Consider the following 11432-nt stretch of genomic DNA (forward strand, 5'->3'; position numbering starts at 1 on the left):
AGCTCGGCACATTTCTCACGTGTTGTCAGGGTGTTTGCTCCATGTGGTGTTTTCGTTTCGCTCTTCCTTGGCTCTTGAAAGTTGAGTTGTCAACTTTGTGTTTATGTGTACAATATAAGAACGTTTGCACGCAAAGGAGGAAAAGCGGGTAAGAGATTTAAAATGAGCCGTCGCCTGAGCCACTGTTTGTGTTTGCGTGCACATGAGCCGCAGGCTCGTGGTAGTCAAGGTGTGTTTGCATGAGGGCGTGTGATGTCACAGTGTGTGTGTGTGTGTGCGTTTGACAGTTAATGAAGGCGGGACATTGAAGGTGGAACCTGTTTGTCTGCTTCTCGTCAGGTATTGGTCCGGCCGACTGGCGGCGGCTCTCCTCAGTCTCGACCTGCCGAGCGAACCAGCGTGGACTCACCACTCTGTGGTGGCACACAACTGCAGCGACACAGAGGTCAGAGGTCGCCTGAAGCACCCGCCTGATGGATCCTGGGGTCGGTGTCACCGGTGAGTTTTACTTCTCCGCTGTGGGCTTCGTCCCCGCGGCGCTGCCTGGTCCCGAGGGCGGCAGGTGTTTGGGTGAGACTGGGCTGCGGTTCAAGTTTCTGGTGCAGGTTGTTTCTGTTTCAGCCAATTTGCTGATTGTTTTTGCTCCTTGTCATGTTACAGATGTTGTAATCAGCTTCATCACTAACCAATATGCTTCCATGGGCCTCCATGGAAGCATATTGCTTATTTCACTTTATATTTGGAGAAAAACCTTTTTTTAAAAGTGTTTCTTTTCTTTCTTTCTTTTTCAATTCCATTTGATTTCCCTGAAATGTGCCGATGGTCCTCAACTTTGTGTGACGTCGAGGACGAGCCCTCTCACGCGTCCAGCTCCCAACTTCCTGGACGTTTTCATTTCTTTCTTCGTCTTTTTATAACTGCAGGCATGTGCACTTTGACTCGCCTGTAAAATGTGTAATGTGTAACTTTCTGAGCAGTAAATAAGCTGCTTCCTTTGCTCAGCTGTCATTTGGACATGTGAGTAAATTAGCTAAATATCAACTTTATAAAAAAATAATGTTAGTATTGTGTGTCGCAAAATAAATGCGGGGGAATTTATACAGTTAACCCAGGAAATACATGCTGTAAAACAGCCACTGACAAAGTGAGATATGATAAATCATTTATTAGTCCCACAACAGGGACATTTATAAGTTGTATAAATTAATAAGAAGCCTCAGTAAAAGAAGTAAGCAATAAGAAAGAAATATTAACATAAGGAGATATAATAATAGAAATGATATATACAATGTAAAAAGGATTACACATGAAAAGTATTATTAAAATCAAAACAAGTTAATATATAGGAACATTTTGCAAAGGTCATATTTATTGTAACTTTACGAAGATCAATGAAGAGTAAAGATTACACTACAAAAAAGAAAAGCTAAAATAGAAGAAATAAATGAACTGAATTTGAGGAGAGAGTTACTTAATGCAAGTGAAATTATCTTGAGAAAAAATCGTGAAATAAGTTGGCTCTGATAAGTTCGGAGATGAACAAGTAAATAACTTTTACAATAAGAAAATGAATCTCATATTTCTAAATCTTAGATTCTAAATCTTGGCACGCACAGAACAAGTTGCAGTGAACCCAGATTTGTATTGTTTGACCAATCCTAGATTCCTGGTGACATACTGTGTATTTCTTTTTAAACTATCATACTTCTACCTGAAAGAGATTAAAAATATTTCTAACATTTTGATCTTTTCAAAGAAAATGTTACATAATTTCTGGGATAATTCTATTTAGTGTTAATTGCCTGTTGCTATAATGTCACACTGATTCTGCATTTGTCTTTCATACTGAATGAGTTGACTTTAAACTGTCAATTCTCAGATTTACGTACTAATTTTTAATACTTTTGTTGTGGGTACTTCTTTAGTCAGTCATGCAGCTCGTATGTTCACATCGGTTCACGTGATCTCGATGGAACAAACTGTGTCTGCCAGGATTTCTGTACAGTGCAAATCAGTGGGTGTGGTCACTTTGACTTTGTGTGCTCACGGAACGGAAACACCCAACAACAGAACACTTCTCTCGATAAACCTGTTTGTGTTTTGTTTTTTTACTGCATTTTGACCCGACAGCCCCGAGGCCATAACTCAAATGACTGAGACTTTCACCTGCTGAGTATGACTCGTCTGTCTGTACACTCTCAAACTGACGCCCTCTGAGAGTTCTATCGCTACTCATTGTTTTAACAATCTTCAGGGAAATACTTTTCTCCCAGATTATTTGCTAATATGAATTTCAAAATTCTTTTTTTTATATAGGTCTTCTGAAATCAGATGTAAATTACTTTAACATAAACTGTATTTAAACATGCTTCAATGACTGAAAATGTAATTTTTAAAAAAAGATTTACGCTTTAAATAAGACTTCGAAAGAGAAAATCGAATTGTCTTTCAACCAATGTATATATTTTCTGTTTCTTCTATTTGAACATGTCTTTCTAAAGACGTACTGTACCACTCCCCTCTCCATTTGTTGGATGGATGGGTTGTATGAGGGACAGAAAATGACATACGTATAAATAAATAAATAAATAATGAAATAAATAATGAAATACAAAAACAAATGACGACAAAGTTTGCAAGGAAAAAGCCAATTTATAGATGTATTTTTTCTACATTTATGCATTTATTTATTTATTCATACTTAGGTCACTTTCTTTCCTCCATAGGATGGATGGATGGATAGATAGATATATGATATATGTTAGTATAATACAAACATACAGAATATCATCCTGTAAGCTGCACTCTGTGTAAAGAACTGCTGTATATCATGTTCCCGTAATCGCTGAATCTGTTTACTGAATTATTCTTTTTCTTTCTTTTCGTCTGTAGGTTAAGTCAAAGGAGATTTCTCAATGCCACTGTGACAGGAACACAAGGATCATGGTATGAAACATCAACATGCTGTTTAAGTTTGTTTAAATGTAAAGTTTTTCGATGGAGTTGTGCTTCTGTTGTGAACTCTTCGTGACATTTCTTTTTGCCTGCAGCCATCTCACCGCAGGGGAAAGAGTCTCTCTGACGCTCTCACCCTGGAACACTCAGAAGAAGGAGGCCTGGTCATTTCCAACATCAACAAAAACGCTTCAGGCAATCAGGGTCTCAAGAAAGGTAGAACCTTGACTTGATATTAACGCTTTTAAATGTTTATTTTTGAAAGTGAGACATAATACCGTATTAAGTTTTAATAGTTGTCCCCCACGAGAATATGCTTAAAAAATTCAAATTTTGTGGGCCTTTGTGTTTTTGACTCAGTAAGTGAAAATCTTCCAATATTTTTGCTTGCATGTGGATGTAAATTGAGTGTAGAAAACCCTGTATCTCTTGGAGTTGTTTGTCCCAGGTTTAAGGTGTAATACTACACTTAGCACTGTGATCTGCTTCTGTTACAACATGGAATTGTTCTGGAACAAGCTATTGTTTCACGCATAAATCAGATTTTTCCTTTTTTCAGGCGATGAAATTTTGGGGGCTACCATAGATTTTGATCAACTGTCCAAAGAGGAGGTGTTAAACGTACTGAAGGTGATGGAACCATTTGACAACAATGTCCGGGTCCTCACCAGGGGCAACCTGAGCAAGAGCCTCGGAAATCTGGACCAGTGTGCCAACAAGAGTCCCAAGATGGTAGTTAATGTGGTCCACAACACAACTCACGATTGTTGAAATGTTCTGTAGACATTGGAATGCAGGTTCCACCAAAACAAAAGTTATTATTTGGTTTTCATGTAATTCAAAAGGCATTAATGCTGGTAACTGTTCCACAGTGTTCAATTAGGGGCTTTTTTATGCTGCAATCTGCATTTACAATGATTGTCATAGAAACAATACTAAAATTAATCTGCAACTGTAGTTACATTCCAATAATGTAGGTGTGTTTTATATTTATAGATGCTAGAGGAGTCCTACAGCAAACTCTATAATGCCAAAATCAAGAAGTTTATGAGGAGGGACTTGCTGGATGCTGAGGAAGGCGGTGAAAACTCAGAGGCAACTGTAGCAGACTCATCCAAGATCAGCCTTAAACATGACATGGGCTTGCCTCGCCTCGGCGTTGACTTTGGACTTCTGAAAAACAACAGACGCCAACATTCAGAATCCGGTGATGATGCTGATTCAGAATCTGATGATGCAACATTTTCGGCTGGAACAAATAGCAGCAATCTGAATCTGCCACCACTGGGTCTCGGCTTGAGCGGGGCTGCTCCAAGTGGAGCTCCGGTACCAAGATTGAGAGTCAAGTCTAGAAGTTCCCAACTTAACGCTCCTGACTTCCATTCATCGGGAACATTACCAGAAGGTCAAAATGTATACGGTGCAGCTGGTATACAACTGCCAAAGACTCACGGTCTATCCGTTGACCTGACAAAGTCAAATCTTGAAAGACCTCATATCGGACTGGAAGGCAAAGGAACGTCTAGAGTCCCAGATCTTAGTACCCCTGAAATGGGGATAAACTTCAATGGGGGTAATATCTCTGGTCCATCGTTTAACACTAGTGTTCCCAAAGTGAGCATTGAAGGAACTGAAAAAGAATTCAATATGCCAAAATTCAAAGTGCCAGACCTGGGCCTCTCTGGACCTTCTTTCAGTGGTACAGAAGGTACGTTCAAGACACCAGATGTCAAAAGCCGAGTCTTTCCAAAGATTGATCTTAAATCTCCAGATTTAGGTGTCGATGCTCCAGCTGGTAAACTCACGATACCCAAATTTGGATTTTCAGGGAATGGTGAGGCTGATGTTAAAATGCCTGACTTAGGTCTCAAATCACCAAAAATGAAAGGTGAGATTCGTTCACCTGATATGAGTCTTTCCAAAGCCGACCTAAATGGTCAGTCTGCAAAATACACGGCTCCTAAATTTAAAATGCCAAAATTTGATTTACCAGACATTCAAGTTCCAGATTTTAATAGAAACTTTGAGGGACCAGATGTGCATTTGTCTGCACCAGATCTCAAAGCTGGAATTGAGGACCCAAATGTTGGCTTACATTTACCCACAGCTGACTTGGACGTTGCAAGCCCATCAGGAAAACTCAAAATGCCACGCTTTGGGCTATCTGGGAATAAAATTAAAGGCCCTGAATATGAGTTAAAAACTCCAGACATGGATGTATCTGCTCCAAGGTTTAAAGGGGGCATTGATTTACCAAGTGTTGGTCTCAAAGACCCAAAGCTAGGCTTCAATACCTCTGATGTGGATATTAATATGCCTTCTGGTAAATTGGACCTTGATGCACATTCTCCCTCTGGCAAGCTTCATTTGCCAAAATTTAAGCTCTTTGGCACATTGCCAAAGAATAAAGATGTGGATATCAATGCAGGGATTAACACACCTGACCTAACGCTTAAATCCCCAAAGATAAAAGGCATAGATGCTCCAGATGTGAGTGTGCCAAACATGGCTCTCAAAGGTCCAAATTTTGACGTCCATGCTCCAGATGTAAACATTGGTTCACCCAAAGGGAAACTAACAATGCCAAATCTGAAAAAACCAAGCTTCGACCTGTCAGGTCCAAAGGGGGCAAACATTGATGTGGATGCATCTCTAAAAAGACCAGACCTGCAATCAGGTGGTCTTGGTGTTGATTTGTCTAAGCCTGGGTTTGGCATGGATATGCCTACACTTGATTTGAATGGTCCAAGGTCAAAGCTGGAAATGCCCAATGCTGATATCGGAAGTCCATCAGGAAAAATGAAAATGCCAGGTTTTACAATGCCAGATTTTGGATTGTCAGGACCGAAGCTGAACAAGTTCGGTGGTGAGATAAAGACTCCAGACTTTGATCTTTCAGCCCCTAAATTCAAAGGGGCTGTTGGTTCCCCAGATTTGAATTTGCCTGAGATGCACCTTAATAAACCGAAACTAGATCTTTCTGGTCCAGATGTCAACTTAGATATGCCCTCTGGTAAATTAAATGTACCAGCAATGAAGAAACCAAAGGTTAACTTGAATGCTCCTGACATGCATATTAATGCTCCCTCAAGCAAATTTAAAATGCCTAAATTTGACCTTTCAGGCACATTGCCAAAGGGACCAAATTTGGACATAAACACAAATCTGGAATCACCAGATCTAAGTTTTAAATCTCCAAAGATAAAAGGTGGAATTAATGCCCCTGATTTGGACTTACCAAACATGGACCTTAAAGCCCCCAAGTTAGACGTAAACATGCCAGATGTCAACATTGGTTCACCGAAAGGAAAGTTCAAAATGCCAAAATTGAAAAAGCCTAAATTTGGAATGTCAGGTGCAAAGATAGATAGTCCTAACTTGAACCTCAAATCCCCTGATCTAGATCTGTCTGGTCCTGACCTGAGTGGTAGAATAAATGCACCAGACCTAAACATGCCCAAGGTTGATCTCAAAAGCCCCAATTTGGACCTCAATACCCCAAAGCTCAATTTAGACATGCCATCAGGTAAACTGAAAATGCCAGAGCTCCATGCCCCAGACTGGGATGTAAATGCTCCCTCGGGCAAATTGAAAATGCCTAAATTTAATCTTTCAGGCACATTGCCAAAAGGACCAAATATGGACTTAAACACAGATCTGAATTCACCAGATTTCAGTCTCAAAGCTCCAAAGATAAAAGGTGGAATTAATGGCCCTAACTTGGACTTCCCAAACATGGATGTTAAAGCTCCAAAGTTAGATGTTAATACTCCAGATATCAACTTTGACTCACCCAACGCAAAACTGAAAATGCCTCATTTGAAAAAGCCTAATTTTAACTTCCCAGGCTTTAAAGGGCCTGGTATTGACGGGAACATAGATGTCCCAGATGTAGATGTAAATGCACCCAATGTCAACCTCAAAGGTCCTAAAGCTGACTTAGATGTTGATATTGCTGGTCCAGCAGGAAAATTCAAAAAGCCAAACTTGAACCTGCCTAATTTTGGACTGTCTGGTCCAAATATAGATGGTCCTAACTTTAACCTCAAATCTCCTGATTTAGATCTGTCTGGTCCGGACCTGGGTGGTAGAATAAATGCACCAGATCTAAACATGCCCAAGGTTGACCTAAAAAGCCCCAAACTGGACTTTAATACCCCAAAGCTCAACTTAGACATGCCATCAGGAAAACTGAAAGTGCCAACACTGCCAAAACCAAAGGTAGATCTTCATGCTCCAGACTGGGATGCAAATGCTCCCTCGGGCAATTGGAAAATGCCTAAATTCAATCTTTCAAGACCAAATATGGACCTAAATGCAGATCTTAAGTCACCGGATTTGAGTTTGAAAGCTCCTAAGATAAAGGGTGGATTTGATGCTCCTGACTTACCAAACATGGGCCTTAAATCACCCAAGTTGGATTTAAACGCGCCAGATGTCAACATTGGTTCACCCAAAGCAAAATTCAAAATGCCCAAATTGAGAAGGCCTAAATTTAGTCTTCCAAGCCTTAAAGGACCTGACATTGATGGACAGTTAGATGGCCCAAATGTTGATGTGAATGTACCCAATGTCAACCTCAAAGGTCCTAAAGCTGACTTAGATGTTGATATCGCTGGTCCATCAGGAAAATTTCAAAAGCCCAACTTTAACCTGCCTGATTTGGGGCTGTCTGGTCCAAAGTTAGATGGTCCTAACTTGAACCTCAAATCACCTGATCTAGATTTTGGTGGTCCCAGCCTCAGTGGTGGTCTAAATGCTCCAGATCTAAACGTGCCCAGGGTTGATCTCAAAAGCCCCAAACTGGACTTCAATACCCCAAAGCTCAACCTAGACATGCCATCAGGAAAAATGAAAATGCCAACACTGCCAAAGGCAGATTTTCATGCTCCAGACTGGGATGTTAAAGCTCCCTCAGGCAAATTGAAAATGCCTAAATTTAATCTTGCAGGCACATTGCCAAAGGGACCAAATTTGGATATAAACTCAGATCTAAAATCGCCAGATCTAACTCTTAAATCTCCAAAGATGAAAGGTGGTATTCGTGGCCCTGACTTGGACTTACCAAACATGGACTTTAAAGCTCCTAAATTAGACGTGAACACTCCAGATGTCAACATTGGTTCACCCAAAGGAAAGTTCAAAATGCCAAAATTTAGAAGGCCTAAATTTAGTCTTCCAACCCTTAAAGGACCTGATATTGATGGCCACTTAGATGGCCCATATGTAAATGCACCCAATGTCAACCTTAAAGGGCCTAAAGCTGACTTAGATGTTGATATTGCTGGTCCATCAGGAAAGTTCAAAAAGCCAAACTTTAACCTGCCTAATCTTGGACTGTCTGGTCCAAAAATAGATGGTCCTAACTTGAACCTCAAATCACCTGATCTAGATCTGTCTGGTCCTGACCTGAGTGGTGGTATAAATGCTCCAGATCTAAACATGCCCAAGGTTGATCTCAAAAGCCCCAAACTGGACTTTAATACCCCGAAGCTCAACTTAGACATGCCATCAGGAAAACTGAAAATGCCAACACTGCCAAAACCAAAGGTAGATCTTAATGCTCCAGACTGGGACATTAATGCTCCTTCAGGCAAATTGAAAATGCCGAAATTTAATCTTTCAGTTAACTTACCAAAAGGACCAAATGTGGACATTAACACAGATCTGAATTCACCCGATTTTAAGCTGAAGGGACCAAAGGGTGGAATTGGTGGCCCTGACTTGGACTTGCCAAACATGGACCTCAGAGCTCCAAAGTTAGATTTTAACACTCCAGATGTCAACATTGGCTCACCCAAAGCAAAGTTCAAAAAGCCAAAACTGAAAATGCCTAAAGTTAATTTACCAAGCCTAAAAGGCGCTGAGTTCGATGGCAATTTAAATGGCCCAGACATTGACATCAATGCACCCGATGTCAACCTCAAAGGTCCCAGAACTGATTTTGAAATGCCAGATGTTGATTTCGGCGGACCATCTGGAAAAATTAAGAAGCCACATATGAAAATGCCCGATGTGGGATTTTCTAGTCCAACCTTAGATGGCCCAAACTTTGACTTTAAGACACCACATCTTAATGCCAAATTACCGAGAGGAGACTTAAAATATCCAGATTTGAATCTCAAAGCTCCAAATATGAAAGGTGGAATAGATATTCCCAAGTTGGGCTTACCAAATGTAGACCTTAAAGCTCCAAAGTTCGATATGAATACTCCAGATGTGAATATCGATTTACCTGATGCAAAGCTCAAAAAACCAAAAATCCAGATGCCAAAAATCCCAAATGTTGATTTAAATGGAGACCTACAGGGACCTGACCTGAACATGCCACATGTAGACTTTAATGGTCCGAAAGGAAAATTAAAAATGCCAAGTTTAAACGCACCAGACTTAAGTCTCTCTGGACCCAAGGCAAGAATACCAGACATGAACTTTTCAGGACCTAAACTGAAAGGCCCTGGAATAAGTGTGCCAGATGTAAATTTGCCTGATGCAAGCTTCAAAGGTCCCAAGTTAAACCTCAATGCAAAACGACCTGATCTAGGAATAGATGGTCACATAGGGCGACCCAACATGAACTTTAATGCCCCTCAAATCAAAGGAGGAATAAGAGCCCCAAACTTTGACATGAATGTTCCCTCCGGAAACTTCCAGAGTCCACAACTGAATCTAAAACCATCTGAATTCAAGGGGAATATCACAGGTCCAAACATTGATCCCCGCATGTCTAACGTGGTAATGAGGAATCCACAGCTGCATTTCAAATCTCCAGATCTCAACATTGATGATCCTTCCCTTAATTTCAGAGGACCATCTTACAATAATCGCCGATCGGATATGACGGGTTTGAGCATGAGAACTCCTGATCTGGACATAGACGGAGATGCCAGACTCCATCACACTGATAGAAGGTCACATAGGACCATGGTACACAGCTTCCCTGTGGTGGATGCAGGTTTTGCCCAACATATTGATTTCAACCATTCAGATCTCAACATTGATGATTTCACAGGAAGGCATCATGTACTGGTGGGTAGAGGCTCAACACTGGACCACCAGGCATCTCACAACTATAGACAGGTGATCTCCCCGTCGGGAGGTAATATTAACATGAGGGACCCCATACACACCAGAAGAATCCCAGCTGGTGACACTGGTGTATATTCAAAGGGCCAGAGAATGATCCAGCATGACGCTAATGCGCGTTTGCCACATTTTTCTCATGATTCAAGAATAAGGGTACCCGACAGTTCAGACGGATACTACGTCACTGCCTTTCCCACTCAAACACAAAATCAAAACATTCCAAATCGCAAATACAACACACTTGGTGGGCTTGATTTTCGCTCGGGAAACATGCAACTTGAAGTTCCCAGTGACAAAGATCGGAGAGGGTCGTCCTTTTTGTCCGATCTTATGTAATTGTCAAATCACTGGTTCCCACAAGCGATGCCAACAGTTTATTTTAGTATGTTTTGTTTTAATTAGGTTGATTTTTTCTTGTTTGTTTTGTTGTTGTATGATTTATAATTTTTATGAAATGTGTCACCTTGTGCCTCCGGGAGATTTTTGTGTACATGAAGCCACTCCTGTAGCTCTGTAATGATGCAAATGACATTATAAGCCACTTTCTTGCACTTATTTCATGTGTATATTTAAACTATTTCATGTTTCGTAACTGTGATAAAATAAGTTTTTATGTTTATTAATGTTAAGGCTTCTCATTTTTTATGACACCCAAAGGATGCAAAATCCCTAATTTTTTTTACTACTGACGTTACAAGTTCAGGAGGAAACTTGTAAATCCAAGAAACCTGTTGGATGTGATCACAAGTATAAAGAAAGGAAATTGTTACGTGTTAAAATATACAAATTTGCTTATTTTTCTATTCTATTGTACATATGTTGATTTCGGGGGAAAAAAATCCACTATATTTTATATTCACTGCAGATGTATATAGTTGAGTTTTTTTGTGTTTGAACATTACCGAAACTGAAATTTTGAGCAATAAAATAATAATGATATTATTGAATCACTATACTGTATGTTTAACTGAATAAACTGCCATTTTAAAAGGTCATCGCCATGTTCCTTATTGTTATAAGAATGTACCAAAATGTTTTTTAATAAATACATTTTAAAAAGAAAGTATTTAGAGCATTTATTTCCTCACTTATATCTGGAATATTGTATTAACAATATTGTAACTTTAGAGTGAACCTCTTTGATTTGATAGCTCTGACTGCCGACGGCCTGTTTAAGCGGAATGTGTTTGTCCTCATCACTTGCACTGGAATCACTTTAGGAAGGAATTTCTGAGCTAGTACAAACATGAGGAATCGAGGCTTGATTACAAAGATGTCAACATAATTTGATATTAGATATTTTCAGCCGCGAAGTAGAATATCAATATCAAGTAGAATATATCTCTATTTCTCCATCTTTTGCTCCTGGTTTGTCTCTAGTTTGTATTTTT

The 11432-nt window shown here is 39.9% G+C and overlaps 1 protein-coding gene across 1 annotated transcript; it reads left to right on the top strand.

Annotated features, from left to right (window-relative positions):
* The first annotated feature begins 332 nt into the window (after positions 1-332).
* On the top strand, positions 333-11036 carry si:ch211-69b7.6 (neuroblast differentiation-associated protein AHNAK). Its single transcript, XM_035636068.2, has 5 exons — positions 333-498; positions 2893-2946; positions 3051-3171; positions 3515-3687; positions 3952-11036. The coding sequence occupies exons 2-5, from the start codon at positions 2944-2946 to the stop codon at positions 10375-10377; spliced, it is 6723 nt and encodes a 2240-aa protein (XP_035491961.2). The 5' UTR covers positions 333-498; positions 2893-2943; the 3' UTR covers positions 10378-11036.
* The last annotated feature ends 396 nt before the right edge of the window (positions 11037-11432 follow it).

Source organism: Scophthalmus maximus, chromosome 8, assembly GCF_022379125.1.
Source record: "Scophthalmus maximus strain ysfricsl-2021 chromosome 8, ASM2237912v1, whole genome shotgun sequence".
Lineage (NCBI taxonomy): Eukaryota > Metazoa > Chordata > Actinopteri > Pleuronectiformes > Scophthalmidae > Scophthalmus > Scophthalmus maximus.

Excerpts from the sequence above, each read along its gene's own strand:
- si:ch211-69b7.6 (XM_035636068.2), top strand. Across the intron at positions 3,172-3,514 it reads CAATCAGGGTCTCAAGAAAG|GCGATGAAATTTTGGGGGCT; the intron begins GTAGAACCTTGA and ends TCCTTTTTTCAG. Across the intron at positions 3,688-3,951 it reads CCAACAAGAGTCCCAAGATG|ATGCTAGAGGAGTCCTACAG; the intron begins GTAGTTAATGTG and ends TTATATTTATAG.